The sequence below is a fragment of the Ochotona princeps genome, chromosome 25, assembly GCF_030435755.1.
Source record: "Ochotona princeps isolate mOchPri1 chromosome 25, mOchPri1.hap1, whole genome shotgun sequence".
In the NCBI taxonomy this organism is placed as follows: domain Eukaryota; kingdom Metazoa; phylum Chordata; class Mammalia; order Lagomorpha; family Ochotonidae; genus Ochotona; species Ochotona princeps.
In genome coordinates, this window is record NC_080856.1 from 18,565,220 (window position 1) to 18,581,861 (window position 16,642).

Below are 16,642 nucleotides of genomic sequence, written 5' to 3' on the forward strand. Positions count from 1 at the left end.
GATGGGAGTGACTGCTCCGTGAAGGCTGTGACACACACTGCACCCAGGGATCCCACCCTTCGCCAATGGAAGTCCCACTGCACATCAGAGCACTTTAAGGACACACTTGCCTTTTCAGGCACCTGTCCCCCACCCCTATGGCCTAAGTGGGAAGGTAGGGAGTCCTTCTCAGACTTGTGGGAAAGTGGATGAGGGTGAGACACATGCTACCCCTGACTGGCAGAAGCTCTGTGGAGTCCTGCCACCTTCCACCTTCCAATAAAGTTGCTTCCTGCTCCCGGCCCAGCTGCCCTCTGTATCTCTGCCAGGTCACCTGCCCACCCTGCTCCTATGTTCCTCCTCCATGGACTCCCGAGCCCTTTCCTGCAGACAGTGATCTTTACACAGCTGAACTTGCAAATTCCCTTTTGCTCCTTTAATGTGGAGATGCTGGTGGAGGGGCTAAGGGTCAGGGTGGCATATCCACTGGCGGCCATGATGGAGCCCGGCTCGTGTCTTCCATATCCCTCCTTGGACCCGCATCCAGGGTGAGCTGGGTCATGGGCATTGTCAGCTCACAGTGTCCTGCCCAGGCCTCAGACCTCCACTGAGCCTGGCTGCCTCAGGTGCTGCTGCAAGAGCTGGATGTTGTGCAGCAGTTTCTTCTGGTGACCAGCCAGGGTGACACCCAGGGCAGGCAGGTCTCTGGTGAGGAGGAGGAGGGGAACGAGGGTGTCACATCTGGGCCAATTTCTTCAAGGTCCCAGACACAATCCCTCAAGGGGTCCCGGAGCCTCTGCCCCCACCCTGCCTTTCCCTGCTTACTCCAGGCTGAGCTGAGCCACATCACCGAAGGTGCAGAGGCCAAACTTGGAGAAATTGTCCTGGTAGCACTCTAGTCCAATGGCCGACAGCCAGGCCTGGGGGGTGTCCAGACAAGGAAAGTCCAGGGCCACAGGATTCAGGAGGGCCTGGGAAGGCCTAAAGAGGGTTGGGAAGAAGGGGAGCACACTTTACAAGTCTCCTCTTCCTCTTAGTCCTCTCTGCTCACTTTTTCTTTTTGGTTTGCATCAACCCTCCCCAAGTTTCCCGGGGTCCATCCCTAAGCTCCAGACCTGTCTGTAGGGCCCCCGTCAGTCAGCAGGGTGTCTGGCTTGCGGATCATCTTGTCAAACGCAGATACCAGCTGGTCAAAATGAGGCCTCCGAGCACGGTCCTTTTGCCAAGTGTCTAGCATAAGCAGGTGAAGTCCAGGAGGGCATCCTGGAGGTGGGGGCAGCCGGAACTCCTGCTCTATCGCACTTAATACCTGGATGACAGAGAATAACATGATGACTGGAAGATATTGCATGTTTTTAGGTAAGAGGGTATTTTTGAGGAATCAGGCAGTATGTTATGTTGGGGAGCAGTAGGAACTCAACATTATGGGCTCTGAGAGTCACGGGGCCTTGAAGGTAAAGGGATTAAGAATGGAGGTGTTCCAATGAGCCAGTCTGAAAGGGGTGGGGGCAGAAAACTGGCTGCATCCAAGTAGCAGGCTCACCTCTTGGTCGTTCATGTCCCAGTAGGGCCGTTCTCCATAGCTCATAACTTCCCACATCAAGATCCCAAAGCTCCAGACATCGCTGGATGTTGTGTGCTTTCCATGCGCTATTACTTCAGGGGCTGCCCAGCGCAGCAAACAACTTGAGCCCTGGGGGTTGAGGTGAAAGCAAGCATGGATTGCTACATGCTAGCATGTGTGTCAAATGCCTCACTTGATCCTCCCAACAACCCAGTAGCACAGATTGTATTGTGTTCATTCTCCTCAGATAGAAGCTGAGGCACAGACAATATTAAGCTTGTCCAAGGCCATGGGGCTTGAGTGTGAGCATCAGGATTTGTAACCAGCTATGAAATGCTGACTTTGGGGCTTGTGGAACCTTCATGTTTGGGAAAGGCAGCAGGCGGTTCTAGGTTTGTGCAGGTCTGGTGCTCTCCCTCTCCCCCTTTCGTTGCCTTGGTCTAGAAGTCTCTCCATCTACCCTCGCCCTCTGCCCCCCAGCTTCAATCTCCTCTCCCACAGATGAGCTTCCACCCCCTCTCACATTGGCAGCTCAGGTGAGGCCCCTCCCAGACTCCAGTGCATCCTCCAGGGCTGTACTCTCACCTGAGGACTGCGGCCAAGGCGGGCCACCTTGCACACCAAGTGGCTGTTCACCAGCACGCTGCGGGCCGAGAGTGCACGGTGTACGAAGGCAAAACTGGACAGATATTGCATGGCAGCCGCCACTCCCCGCTGCATGGCCACCAGCTGCAGGCTGCTGAACTGGCCCTCTCGCTGCTGAGGGGCAGGGGGCAGAATTCAGCCATGGGTTGGAAAACATGGACACACTGCATAGCAGGCATGGACATGAGGAGGGCTTGGGAGCGGGGATAGGAACCAGACTTGGGAATCAGAAAATGGCCTAGGAAGGAATGATGAAGACCATAGTAGGAGGGGCAGCAAAGAACATAGGATCAGGACAAAGTCTCCTGGAAGTGGTGGGAACTCAAAAAGATTTTTCCCCGACCCCACATGGGACACCCATATTGAGGAAGGGGACACCCATATTGGACTGACCCTGAGGAAGCTGTCCAGGGGGCCAAGTTCCATAAGCTCTGTCAACACCATTATGGGTCGGCTCTTGGTAACCACGCCCTCTAGCCGCAGGATGTTGGGGTGCTGGAACTGGCCCAGCACAGCCGCCCGGCCTAGGAAGGTCATCTGCAGGCTCTCAGCACCCCCAGCCCACAGGGCCTGGATGGCCACAGGCTGCTCTCGCCGGCCCCGGGGCTGCAGTCGGCCCCGGCGTACCTCTCCAAAAGATCCTGAGAGAACAGATGTGACTCAGGGGCGGGCCCCTGGCTCAGGGTCCCCACCCTGCTGTGCTGACAAAGGGTCCTGGCCAGGGCAGGTTCATCAGGAAGCCCCAGCATTCCCTTTTGGTACCTGCTCCAATGACCTCTTCGATCTTGATGTATGCTGGGTCTACCTCCCGGGCAAGTTCTCGTATGGCCTGGCAAGGGTCCTCATAGGTGGAGGGGTCAATGTAGCACTTCACCCCAAGCCCTGCTGGGGAACGGGGTGTCTTATGAGGGGATAGTGCAGAAGATGGCTCTAATGGGGCAATGTCCACCTTGCTGGGAGCCAGGCTCTCCCAGCAGATGGGCACCCTACTAGGGCTTCAAACTCTTTCCTTGTACTCCCCCAATTCCAGACTGCTTCCCTCTGCCCACTCCCACCTGGGCTGCTGTACTGCTGTAGTTGCTCCGTGTAGCCGGTGCCTCGCCGTTTCCTGAAGGGAAAAAGCATAGACCTGGGAAAATGCTCCCATCTCTGCCATCTCACTGACTTACCCACCCTGCCCTCACAGGCTGCCCTCTAGCCAGGGATTCATGTGGAGGCAGGGAGGGAGGGGCACCAGCTGGGCTCCTCCACAGCTCTGCTGATGTGAGGGACGTTGGCATCAACAAACAGTTGGTGTCTGCCGGCTGCCAAGATTTGGATGGGCAGAATTGGCTAGGGGGTCAGGGGGTCTCACCGTTGGAAGACAACAGCTAGCACAGTGATGGCCGCCAGCAGGAGAAAGGCCAAGGCCCCCAGGATGGAGCCAATCACCAAGGAGAGTCTCTCTGGAAGCTGGGAGGACAGCTCACCTGAGGGACCAGCTGCCAGGGTCACAGGCTGCCAAGGCCCACTCCCTCAGGCAAGTACTGTACCCACCTGCTGGCTCATGTATACCACATGTATACATCCCACCTCCCTCTCACATACATACATACAAACAAGCACAGGGACATACATGCAAGTACCCCATAGCCCATCACACATGTCTGCAACTCCACATCACTGTACCGCCCTCCCCATCCCTGGTCCCTGAGCTCCACTGCACCAACCCAGCAATCCCCTCCCAGGATTGTGGTCTGGAGCACACTGGGGTCAGGGTTCCAGGCCTGGACAATTGCTGGACTTCTCCTTACCCCCCACCTTGGCCCTCAGCCAGGCCTCTCCTCACCTTGAGGCAGTGTCTGGAAGTAGACTTTGCCCCCATAGGGGCCGTGGCCAGCAGCAGTCCGTGCCCGCACCTGGAAGCCGTAGATGTGCCCGGGGCTCAGTCGTGTCACAGTGGCAGTGTTGGTCTCGCTGGTCAGGGTGAAGGAGTGGGACTCATCCTCGGCCTGGGGGTAACGGCTGCTCACTCCCTGCCCAGCCAATGTGGCCCCCTCATGCCTGCTCTCATCCTCAAGCCCCCTACCACTCTTCCCACTCAACATAGTGCCCCCCCATGCTGCAACCCTCTGGGAACCTGTCCATGCCCAGCCCATGATATGGCTCCCCATGTCTTCCACCCACCTGGTCGTAGTAGCGGAGCTGATAATCGAGGATATTTCCATTGGTCTGGTCAGGCTGCGGCCAGGACACGGTGATGCTGTTGGCTGCCCGACTCACCTGGTGTACCACTGGCACTGCAGAAGGGACTAGGGCATGGGGCAGGGGGTAAATAGGGGGACAGGAGCAGCTCTGGGTGATGAGAGGAACTCAGATTATCTGTCCTGCAACAGGCGGACCAGAGAGCAGGATTAGGGAAAGGGGTTCTAAGATGTACAAGGTGGAGGAGACAAAGGGCTCACCTTCGTGGCTGGTGCTGACGTTGATGGCTGCTGCCTGTGGAGGGTTGGGGCTGAGCTCTGACACACCATTGACAGCCTGCACTTCCAGGATGTAGGGCACGTGTGCGCGGAGCCCCCCCACTAACACTCGGCTCTCAGTCAGGCCCCTTTGGCGGGGGTCAAAGTGCACCTCGTCCCTACAGCGGCGACAAGTGACCGTGCTGCCAGGCTCCTGGTGGCCTCCACACTCCTTGCACACAACATTGAAGAGCAGGTCACCTCGGCCCCCCAGCTCCTGGGGCAGGCGCCAGTGCAGCATGGTTGCCGAGCCCTGCACTTCAAACCAAAGCTCCCTGGGAGCCGATGGAGGGCCTGGTAGCAAGGTGCAGGATGGGGAAGGAAAAAGGCCACCAGGGTAAGAATTGTGGGGTAGAGGTTATTAAGGAAAGAAGGAGGTGAACGGGAGGCAGTGGCAGAAAGCAGGGTGTATGTGTGTGTTTGGGGTGAGCAGGGTGAGGGAGTAGGGCAGCAGACAGCAGAGGCAAGTGGGAGGAGGAAGGCAGGAGATACAGAGCAGGGAGGGGAAGAAACCAAGGAAGTGGGAGAGAAAAGAGTCAGTAGAAATTCAAAGATCCCAAGGTTGTAGACAACCCTCTTCCAGCCCCTCTCCCAGGCTCTTTCCCATGCTGGGGCGGGTGGGCCAGATGGGGGTTGGAGGGAAACTCACCAGTACAGGGAGCCTCTGGGGGATCAGAACTGGCCCGGTAGAAGCCCTCCAAGCAGGGGCAAATGGAGGCTGCAGGGACGGGGGCATGGCTGCGGGCAGGGCAGGGGGAACAGGGAGTATTCCCAGCAGAGGCCTTATAGAACCCCCCAGGGCAGGCTAGAGAGGCAGAGAAGAGAGAGATGGTGTCACATTCATGCCAGCCATCCACCCGGAGCTCCCCAGAGCCTCTTCTTCGTTCTACCTGACATCTAACCTTACCCTCACTTGCTCTTTCCCAGAGCAGATTAATTCTGCCACTCACTGGTACAGAATTACATTTCATTGACAGAAGTGAGTGGTGCTGGGGGCTGTAGGCAGGCCAAGCCCCAGATGTAGGTGTTCCCGGCTTGGTTGCATAACCTCCTTCTGCAAGAGCTGCCTACTGCAGCTCCATTCTCCTTAGCCTGAACCCACAGCCACCTCCTACCAGCATCCTAGCTACCTGGTCCTGTGAAGAACCCTCCCCAACTTGGTGGGAAATGGGGACAAGGCAGCCCATCCAAGGGTAACCAAAAAGCGTAACGGCATTTGGTTTCCTTTGCTTCCTAGGTCTGCAACCCTAGAATTCTTAGCAATTGCTATGGAAGGGCTCTAGAAACTTCAGGTGAATGAGTGAGAGCAAATTTACCTACTGCAGGGAATCAATCAGGGAAAACTTCTTCCTGACTTTTGGGGAAGAAAAAACCAATCTTGGGTACTCAGGAGAGGATGCTGGAAGTAGGAGGCAGATGGAAGGCCTTGGGCTCTCACCTTGGCAGGCCTTGTCTCCATGTGCAGGCTGATGTCCAGGTTGGCAGCGGCAGCCTCCGACGGCCACCATCCATTTGCCTTCTCCATTGCAATGCAGTCTTGGGGGACTGCCCCCCGCTTGGCCCCCCACACCATCCTCCTCTGGCTCTGCATGAGCCACACAGGTGCCTGCAGCTGCCACCAAGGAAGCACCACCAGCCCCACTGGCCTGGGTTTCAGGAAAGGAGGCAAAAGCCCGAAGCACAGTGGGGCAAGTATAGGAGAAGAGCTTGACTGCTACAAGGGCCAGGCAGGCACCCGTGTCCTGGAAGGCCACATAGAAGCCACGCTGGGTGAGAGGGCCGAAGCTGCGCTCTTTGACATTCAGCTGCAGCCCTGCCCGCTGCCCTGCCCTGTGGGGTCCCACCGCCCACGCGGAAGTGGAGGAGGAGGAGGCAGGGAAGCTCTCATCGGCTGCGATCGTGTCCACCTTGGTCCACCGCTTGAGGTGCCAGGCTGGAGTGCCGTCGGAGCTGTCTGGCTCTTCTGCCTGGCGGTAGTACAGGGTGAAGGTTTCCCGGCAGGTGCCTCCGCTCACACCCAGGCTGGAGCACGCCCGTACAGAGAAGTGCAGGCGGATATGTGCCCTCTGAGCTCCTCGGCGGTCCACAAAATGTGTCTGCAGCCAGTTGTCCTGCCCGGTGCCCGGTGGGGCCCCTGCCACGTGGCACGCCTCAAAGGTGCGAGTCAGCCGGCGCTGGTCATCCAGGACACTCACCTCATCCCACTGCAGGGGGGCCAGGAAAAGTGTCAGCTGCCCAGGCCTTGGTGGGGGAGGGGGAAGCTGCAGAGGAGGGACACACCTCTTCCGGGGAGACTCAAAAGTAAGAGTAAACAAAGCAGGCAGAGATGATTCTGTAAGCCCACTCTGCTGGAGGGAAGCGTCTTATCCCACCAGTCTTTCCCCAGGGGTTTCTTCCTGATTTCCAGGACAAGAGGTAGGGATAACAGGCTGGGAAAGGAAGCAGGACACTCACCCCACCTGGTGGATAGGTGAGCCAACCAATCTCAGATGTCTCTCCTGTGGTGTCCAGCAACACTTCTGCCCAGAGATAAGAGGGACACACAGTGACCAAGCCTCCAGCCAGCGCTGCTGACCCCAATCCACTCCCTTCGGAAAGAAATTAACCTCCTTTCTTGGTGCATCTAGTTTGCCAGAAGGAGCACAGTCGTCTGTGGGAGTCCTGTCTTTGAAAAGCCTGATATGGGAGCTGGGGACCCTCCCTGCACCTTTCCCTCCTTAGGCATCTTCCCTTTTTCTCACCCTTTCCTGGGTCTCCACTGGCAGGTGGGGATTCCCCTAGTTTCCCTTGCTGCCTCTTACCTTCCAGAGCCAGAACGGAGGGTCCCAGGACCAGGATCCACAGGCTGCCTACCATGCCCGCCACTCCACTTCTTGAGCAGGCAGTCCCCTCAGTAGCCATAGGGCATCTTCAGGGCTCCCACCATTGCCCCGGCCACCAACCTGCTCCTAGGGCCGGGCCGTGGCTTTTGCAAGATTGGGGGAGGGGTCGAGCTCTGCAGCCAAGCCTGTTTGCTAGGAAGACACAGAAGAGGTAGGCGAGGTGAAGAGGGGGCATCTTTCTGGAGAACCTAGACCCCCAAACCTGAGGTTGTGTCTCCTGTAGCTCTTTAATTGCCCTGGCTCTGATCATCACACAGGAGTCACTGGAAACAGAATGTCTCACTTGGGATTGCAAAGTCTCGCATCCTGGAGAGTCACCTGCGAAGCTACGCATGCCTGCAGGTGACCCTGCCACTGTGCATTCATTTTTCACCTGCCCTCTTGCAGGTGGAGCAATAGATAGTTCTGGGTCAAACCTCACCCCTTTCTTCTGGAAAGAGTTACTCCAGCGTTTTGCTTGTATTTCCACCCTTTCTCCGACAGCCACCTGTTTTTTTGGAAGTTAGAAGAGTCTTCTCATTAAAGGCAGGTGGGTGAGAAGCTTATAATCACACAGTCTCCCTGCTCCCTTGGAACACTGCCTGCCCTGTCAGACGGGAAACTCCGGACATTTCTGAGGCAGCGAAGCAGGAGGAACACAGAAAGATGGCCATGGGGCATGAAGGGAGGGAGGCAGGGAGGACATGAGTAAAAGAACACAGCGTAATGATTGTCAGACAAATGAGGCAGGGTGGGGAGGCGGCTGGGACCATGCAGGTCTGGCATATGTTTTGAGAGAAAGGTTTCTGTGCCCCGAGGGGCATGCTTCTGTCTACAGCTTACAGGGGGGAAAGAAAAGGATGACTTAAACCTATGAAAGCTGCTTCCTGGTTTCTCATAGTGAAAGGATCGGCCGTGTGTTATAGACTGAATGTTCGTGTCCAACTCTTCCTCCCTCCCCTTGCATGTTGGAATGTTAACCCACAGTAGTAGCACTTTTAGGGCACGGGGCCTGTGGAAGGTGATTAGTGCCTCACCAAAGAGACTTTCTCAACCTCTTCCTGCTATATTAGGACATAGTAAGGAGGGGGCTGTTGCCAGAACCTGACCCTTCTGGCCCCTGGCCTCCAATTGGCAGCCACCGAAACTGTGAGAAATAAGCTGCTACGGTGTGGAGGTCAGTCAGGCTACGGTGTAGAGGTCAGTCAGGCTACGGTACTTTGTTGTAGCCACCAAGAAGAACTAAGATAACACTGTACCCACTAGATGGATAACGTACTGTGCTGGACAAGGTATGGCAGATAGATTCTCTCACGTGCAATTTGTGCTTACAAGTTCAAATTGTACACTGCGTGCAGAGGACAGCTGGCAGCTTCACTTCTAAGAGTGTTCCAGGTACTTCATACTTGTACTGGTTTGCACAGATATTTCTAGAAGGACATGTGCATCAGGAAGAAGACTGAACTAATTATTTACCATAGGAAGATGGCCAAAATATAACACCCCATCGTTAAAAATGAAGAGGGGCTACTGTTGCTGCACCAAGAGGAAAATCACTTCCAAATGACAGTGGTACAGCACAGAACAATGTAATGCACACTCCAGCTGTGCTTGAGGAGGAAAAGCACAGTTTTTCATGAGCAAACACACAGAGCCCTGGGAAGAAATCAAAAGAAGACGGCCGGGGGCTGGTGCAAGGGAGACTTACATTCATGGCATTGTCCTTACATTGGCTATTCTTTTTTAAGTCTCGTGTGTGCAATTTTGTTCAATGAAATCATTCATTAGAATGTCCTTCAAAAGTATAGATGATAACTATTTAATAAAATGAACCAAAATAGTGTTCTTGCCCTCAAAATGATTTCTCAGAATTATGTAACAAGCTACCTAACTGCTATGGAAAACCTGCCTGAGCCTCTCAGGGGCACAGCGCTTGCTCAGGAGCGAACAAAAGGAGTCCTTCTGAAGACGGGCAGGTTCAGCACATGCACTGCTGGCTGACCTAGGGATGGTGGCTGTTTAGCTCTCCTCGTGACTGAGTGTAAAAGGGTGTGAGCTGTGGGCACAAGAGCAATGGACTCCATGTGTTTCTGCCAAGAAATGCTAGAGGCGTTGTTGCACGGATGGCTCAGAAAACAGTACTGAGCCCCTGCCCCACCCTCTCGCCCGCAGAAAGTCAATTGTAATGGTAGCTGAGATTTTCTATCTCCTGGGTATACACGCTATTGTGATGCACAATGGTACTGAACACCACACGTCACAATGAAAACAAAATCCAACTACATAACTGTATTTAACTGTGAACATCAAATCCTGACTTTATTCCCTTGGCTTTCATGTTTTTCGGCAGTGCTGGCTGTGTTGTTAAGATGGTCTACCATGCCATCTCTGAGAGGTTGTGAAGTTAGGGAGAAAATTCATTTCTGCAACCGTACGGGCTGACAAGGAGTGGGCACTTGCTAACCGGCCACTGCAGCACACCTTTCATTCTTCTACAACCCAGAAACCACTGTCTTTAAGAAGCAGAAGTTCTTTGCTGTCAGTATCATTTACAAGGTAAATCAGTGCTTCAGACAAGAGCAGGGAAATCATGAAGTAAATATGGTATGCAGCTCTTAACCTCTCTAACACAGGAACCATCACGAAGGGCTGTGAAGTAAATCTCTCAAAGCAGTTCATGTTGAAGGCCCATCCCCTAGCCAGCTTAATGTGGAGGCAGGCTTGTATAGCAAAGCCAACCAGACTCTGTCCAGAGCCACTGTCTTTAGGAACAGGGGTTTTCAAGAATGGAAAATGCCAGAGGCAAGTTTTTGAACAATGAAGGCTATTTTACTATATGCCCAGAAGATATCATTTAAAGAGGCTCTTTCAATCAGAACAAGAATGGATTCTGTAATCTACACAAAGAAGAAACAGTGAGAACTTTGTCTAAACTTGCAACTACACAAATAACCACGGTGAAGGAATAATACATATTTTGAAGCATCTTGATGAATTGACTTTGAAAGACAGAAAAATAAGATTGATTAGATGCACTACTGATATTATCAGCTGTGTCATACGGAACATTCTACAAGATGAAAAATGGCAAGCTATTTACTTTGAAAGCCCATAATACTAGTGACACATTCACTTGGGTTGCAATACAATGTGCTTGCGTAGTCTTAGCATGTGTCTTAAGGACAACATGGAGTTGGGCTGTGTCTAGAACTTCTAGAAAAGAGCAAAAGCAATTATGAAATATGCTAAAGCCACTCAGCTTCTGTCATCAAGGAAAATCAGAAAGGATAAAATGGGGACACTGTGTGTGGATTGCCACTTGAGTAATTTTTTTTTGAAATCTTACAGAGAACAAAGATAATGATTAAAAAAGAAATGGTTGAGGATCTGAAAGTACCCAGAAGTGTACTTTTGATGTTGGATGGGAACTTCCTTCAGATTCAGATCCAGAAGATTGAAGGTGACGAACAGATTTCTTCAGATAAAAAAAAAAAGAAAAAAGAAAAATGATGCTGGGTCAGAGGAAGAAGATAGGTCAGTTCTTGATTATCAAACAAACCAGATAAATTCAGGTTGTTTTTATGTATAATAAAAAAATCTGAGTGCATCTCTATTGCAAGAATCAAAAAAGGTGGGGGGAGAATTTCACAAAGATATGGAATAAATTGCTGTCAGTTAATTTCTACCACTGTGGATGCGTTTGAAGCAAGTTTCAAAGGCAGAAGTGTAAGTGACAAGATCACAGCTGTGTGGCATGCCTGGAATACTAAGCAAGCAGGACTCAGAACTTGATTTTCAAAGGTGCCTTCGATGGTGGTGGATGAGAATGTGACTTGGTCTTTGGTCCAGGAGAGCCCTCTGGGTGCAGCCACACACATTGCTGCTGCCCAAAGAGGGAGAGAGAGCTCTGCAAGGCCAGGCCCTTTGCTCCTCTTCTCAGACCCCAAGGGAGCACTCTGTTTTCTCTAGCTCATACAAAGGGACCAGCAGGATTTAGAAATCTCCAACACGAGAAAATACAGGAGACAAACAACAATCAGGAAAATATTCTCGTTTCTGATGTATATATGAAGTCTTCAACACACAAAACTCCAGAAGCAGCAGAAATGTGGCCACAAAATGAGAGCTGAGAATTGAGATTGATTAGACAGAATTTCATGGCACAAAATTGCACTCTGACTTCATTTATTTTTTTTCAATTTCTTTTCTGAATATATCACTTTATGTCTTTATAATATAATGGACACAATTCAGTCACTTTTTTGATTTACAAAACTTAGAGAACTTCCCTTAGGCCTCATGGTTAATACTTGGCATTCAGAAATTGGCAAAAATTGCAGATTTGACCGTTCTTAGTTCATATAAAGTGTATCTTATGAGGTCTCTTGTCTATAAAAGGTGAAAGATTCAAGAGCCAATTAGGAAATCTGCAAGAATTTGAAAAAGCTGTGCTCAAATTAAGTGCTAAGAAGGACACACGCTCAATAGAAGTTATGCATCTGAATTCACAAAGTGAATTGTCACAGTTGAAATAATAAAAGCTAAATGAGCTTGGAGGAAGGTATGGCAGAAGATATATGGGGCCATTAAAATTGGCTACTGTTAGAGGCAGAAATAGAGGCGCGTGGGTGGGCAGTGGTTAAATGTCTCACACGTATTTAAATTGTTTTTCTTGTTATAATAAGCATACCTTATTTTATAATTAAAACAAAATCTCATAATTAAAATGTAAACAAATGGAAAATATTTTTAAAATCCAACGAACACAGCATGAGCTGACATCTTATCTCTTGTTCTTCCTGATCCCTGTAGACATTTTCATCTACAATAAGAGAGTAGGGATGGAGAGATAGGGGGCGCTGAGCGTGAAGGGGGTGACGTGTCAACAGTCAAAGTGGAGTAACTTTTATCCTTAGATGTTTTTGAAGCTTTTTTACCAACAAGTTCAAACTGCCGCTCCTCATGCTGCCCTTCCAGAATCCCCACAAAGGGCTGGGACACCTAAGGCACATGGGAAAGAGCAGACAGGACCCTTGGAACTCTTGGTGAGGAGTGTCGCTGCCGAGTGAGCACAGCAAACCACAAGGTCAGTGCACTGGGGACAAGAGTGGGTCAAGGGCCAAGAGCCGCTGGTTTCATGCCTGAGGTGGCTGCTGGACTGCTTCTCACACCTGTCAGCCACAGGCTCAGAGTGGGCGGGATCGGCACCAGGCACCACTTGCCCTCTGTCCGGTCTTGCAGCTGCCGAATGCCCAGGAAATTCCAATGTAATCCTGCTCAGTTTATGGCTGCAGCCTGTACCCTTCATCTCCGCCCCACAGAACCTCTCCCTGGCTCCCTCTTCGTGCTCTGGCCTCCAACCTTGAACAGAAGCCCTATCAGTCCTAGTGGCAGTATTCACGGAGCAGGTGGCTGGCTGTCCTCTGCCCTGGCTGGAGAAGCCAATGTGTGGATTACCTAGTCAAGGCCAGACCTGTGTCTCTGGAGGCCTCCAGCCTCCGAGAATGTCCCCCAGAGCACACCCGCTCAGACAAATGTGCCTCCCACTCCCAGGCTGTGGAGCTGGGGGAGGTTTTTAAGATGCAGGCAGTGTCTGGGTCTAGCCAGACAGGCACGTAGAATGAGCCACTCTGTGCTTAGGGCAGGGACATGCGTGGCTCTGGAAAAAGCACAAAGGGAGGGTGTCAGGGCAGTCAGAAAATGTGCATGAAGGAGGAGTAAGTGAAGGATGCTGGAAGCAAGGCCCTGGCTGCCAGAGCACACTGTGACAGTGGATGCCTCAACACGCATCTACCTGGCAGAGTATGCAGGGAAATGCGTATGAGGTGAGGTGGGCCCCAGCACGTGGATCGGCCAGAGCTCCTACGAAGCCCTCCCCTTTTCATCCCCTGGTCCCCCTCCCCTAGAACCTGCTCCACCACCTGAAGATACTCCTGCAGAGATACTGGGGTTGGGAGAGAAGCCTAGCAGAGGAGCAGAGAAAGGGAAACCCCAGGCTCCCCAGACCCACTGGACTTTGCTGCCCACTTTTCCGTACAGTGGGGTGGGACACAAGACCTAGTGCTCAAGATCAGGAGACGGTGAGAAGGAAGAGATGCCATCCTGAAAATGAAGACGGCCATAGGTAGAGGTGTCCAGCACACCCAGGCATTCATTCCGGTAACCCAACAATCATGGCCAGCTATCCTGCAACCCCAAAGGACTAACTGACTCTAAAGCAGTCCTCCTTCTAAGTCTACCAGGAACACTGTACTCCCTTCTAGAGTGAAGGTCCATTGCACTGACAGAAGCAAGCTACTTCAACCCCCAATGCCCCATCATTAGGGCACTGCAAACAGCTCCACATCATCCCACTGGTCTCTCAGCTCAGACCCATCCTAACCTGAGTCAAGCTCCTCTAGTGGGTGGAGGGCCAGGGTTAACTGAATGGGAACAGGCTGAACTGCTCCTCTCCATTGGCACTGCCAGGGACGTTACAACATCGGCTATGCTGGGCCTCTGCCAGCTCCCCCGGGGATGGGAGGAGAGAGCTTGTGAGACAGCCAAGATCAGCGGGCTGGGGTGGGGGCCAGGCAGGGCCAACCACTCAAATGCAGAGGTGGAACAGCAGGCACAAGCAGGAGACTTTGGTTTCAACTTGGGTGTTATGGTTGGGAAGCAGGAACCAAGACAAGCCCTCACCTCCTAGGCTTAAACGTGGTGATGGGGTTGAGGAGATGGGGCTGTGCCGTGGATAGCTGCGGCAGGTCTGGGATCAGCCTCTTGGCCTTTCCCGGGTCCAAGGGAGGAATGGACAGATACCACTGGAACCAGAGGGATGGGCTGTCTTTAGATTGCTGGGGGAGCCCAGCCTCTGAGAAGAATCCTTTGCAACAGACCAGGACCCCCAAGCTATAGCCAGAACAGGCCTCCTGGGGACACGCAGGGGGCGGATCCTAAGCCAGGGTAGTGGGGTGTCAATGATGGCTGTGGTGGTGAGGTCAGGTTAGAGTTCACTACCCCTGGGGAAAAAATATTCAGTACTCCCCGAGGGGGCTCCCTAGACTCTGCAGAGGGCCCCTCTGTTTTGGAAAACCATCATCTTCTGTTTCCAAGCACACTGTCCACCCATTTCCCAACGGAGCCGGCGACCCCACGACTCACCTTGCCGCCGGCCACAAGATTCGTAGATCTGAGCCCAGGAAGCCCCACGGTGGAGCCGCAGCTCCCCTGAGCTCGGAGGGGGCAGCCCGCGTCCTCTCGGGTCCGGGTAGTGGGGGGGGGGCCCACTCTCCTGCGGCCAGGGTCCGCTTGTCGCTGCGAGTCTCTGGGATGCAGGGGCGGACCCGGGGTTGGAGGCAGGGGCTGCTCTGGAGGCGGGGCGCCGGAGGAGCGCGCAGGGCAGACGCCGCGATCGCCGGTCGCGGGTCCCAGCCGCCCGCTGCTCTGGAGCGAGCGCAGCCCCGGACCGCCCCTTCTGCGTCCGCTCCCAACCTGGCCCGCCCCTCTTCTATCCCTTCGCCCGCCCTCCCTTCTCCCCCTTTTCGGGGAGTCGAGCCCGCCCTCTTGGCTTAGGCAGCAATTGAGCGGCGCCCCCTCCTCGGCCCCGGCGCGCAGGAGGAAGCGCGGTGGAGACGAGGGGCGCGCCCGGGGCCCCGCCTGTGCGCCGGGGCGGGGTGGCCTCTTCGGCCGGGTGGCGGCCGCGGGAGAGATGCGAGGCGGGAGGACGGCCCGCGCGAGGCGAGCAGGAGGCTGCAGGGATATTTAAAGCGCCGCGGGCTCCGCAGCAGTCAAGCGGAGCGCCGGAGCAAGCGGCTGACGTCCAGGGCCGCGCAGAAGCCCCAGCGCTCCCTCGCGCCAGGGTGGGGGTGCACTCTGGTGTGGACTGAGGTGGGCGGGAGCTGGGGAAAGAAGGAAAAGAAGCGGGGGCTTGGAGAGGAAGGGAAACCGAGACATCGCAGAGAGTGAGGCGCTGGCGGGGCTGTTCTAGCCCTAAACTCTTGTCCCTTTGTGGGGCTGGGTTTCCGCCGACGTTGAGCTTCGAACTCGAACCTCCCTCCATCCATCTTACCCAAGGGGCAGGGGGAGCCTGGGGTTGAAGAGGGGCAGTCCCGATGAAGGGGCCTGGCTCTGACACGGCCTGGGCAAGTCGCTGCACCTCGGGGTGCCATCTCCTCCATCTGCGCCTCCAGCCCCGCTGTGATGAGAGGCGGCGCAAGGTGCTCTCAGGTAGAGGAACGAGGAACCTGTTCCCGCCCACCCCTAACCAGTGCTGCGTTGGGGGTCTATTGTTTCGGTCCTGCCGAGAGGGGCTGGGGCTTTCCCACGAAGTGCTGCTACCACCTGCTGGTTCTTTAGGGGAACACAGGCACCTGGTGGGATTTTTCCCTGTCTCCCGTTCTCCCAGTCTCCCAGCTGGCTGGGTTCCATCTTCATTTTCCTATCCAAGACCCCGTTAGGGAAGCCCTGTCTGGAAATGGACTGGCCCAGACTGATCCTTTAGGAGCAGCCAAAAACCAAAGAAAATCGTGAAAGAGCTCTGTGAGCCAACTAGCACAAGAAATAAAACAATGAGCTGCGTTAGCAGGCATCTGGGAGAGTCTAATGAATTGACTTTAGGAGCGATGGAAAGAGAGATAAAGAGAGCTGAGTGAGTTCCCACTTGTCCAAGGTTTGTGCATGCCTAATATCCTGAGTCAGTTCATCAACCTAATGCTGCTGAATGATTTTGTATTAAGACATCAGTAATAACTGCACTTGCCTCGGTGAATCTAACTCTGCCTTGTTCTTCGCTTTGCCCTGACACTCAGTGGTAGAAGGCTTGCCGTCGTTTCCCACCAGTAATCTCCAAAGGCTTCAAAGACTTTTGTGAGAAAAAAAAAATCTAGTATTTAGTGTTATACAACTCATGATCCTAAAAATACTAACAGTGCTGGATTGCTAGAAATCTGTGGATACAATGAAAACCTAAAATAGTGATAGAACACACAATTAAAATATATTTTTAAAAAGTATTCACAAGATCAAAACATAGAGGTTTCTTTACAAAAGTCCAGAAATCTCAGTAGCAGTTTGCAACATACCATGTACTATTGTTAGGATAAAAAACATCT

General features: G+C 53.4%; 1 protein-coding gene across 10 annotated transcripts; it reads right to left on the minus strand.

Moving 5' to 3' along the window:
• Nucleotides 1-476: 476 nt before the first annotated feature.
• Nucleotides 477-15,144, minus strand: EPHB6 (EPH receptor B6). 10 transcript variants are annotated; one of them, XM_058681387.1, is made up of 18 exons: nucleotides 14,694-15,144; nucleotides 13,345-13,494; nucleotides 7,491-7,703; nucleotides 7,144-7,208; nucleotides 6,128-6,893; nucleotides 5,339-5,494; nucleotides 4,633-4,983; nucleotides 4,355-4,479; nucleotides 4,017-4,086; nucleotides 3,543-3,657; nucleotides 3,244-3,296; nucleotides 2,951-3,073; nucleotides 2,582-2,829; nucleotides 2,129-2,302; nucleotides 1,523-1,672; nucleotides 1,095-1,288; nucleotides 805-960; nucleotides 477-684 (listed from the first exon to the last, which is right to left on the minus strand). In XM_058681387.1, the coding sequence occupies exons 3-18, from the start codon at nucleotides 7,588-7,590 to the stop codon at nucleotides 576-578; spliced, it is 2,955 nt and encodes a 984-aa protein (XP_058537370.1). In that variant the 5' UTR covers nucleotides 7,591-7,703; nucleotides 13,345-13,494; nucleotides 14,694-15,144; the 3' UTR covers nucleotides 477-575. The 10 variants fall into 10 exon arrangements, with proteins under 10 accessions (XP_058537370.1, XP_058537368.1, XP_058537369.1 ...); XM_058681385.1 differs by having other exon boundaries at nucleotides 2,129-2,299; nucleotides 4,017-4,179; XM_058681386.1 differs by having other exon boundaries at nucleotides 2,951-3,070; nucleotides 4,017-4,179; nucleotides 14,694-15,141.
• Between the last annotated feature and the right edge of the window lie 1,498 nt (nucleotides 15,145-16,642).

Coding starts and splice junctions, on each gene's coding strand:
- EPHB6 (XM_058681381.1), bottom strand. CDS start 7,590: ATGGCTACTGAGGGGACTGCCTGCTCAAGAAGTGGAGTGGCGGGCATG. Junction 3,074..3,243: donor ACAGCAGTACAGCAGCCCAG/GTGGGAGTGGGC, acceptor CCCGTTCCCCAG/CAGGGCTTGGGGTGAAGTGC. Junction 1,289..1,522: donor GGGACATGAACGACCAAGAG/GTGAGCCTGCTA, acceptor TCTGTCATCCAG/GTATTAAGTGCGATAGAGCA.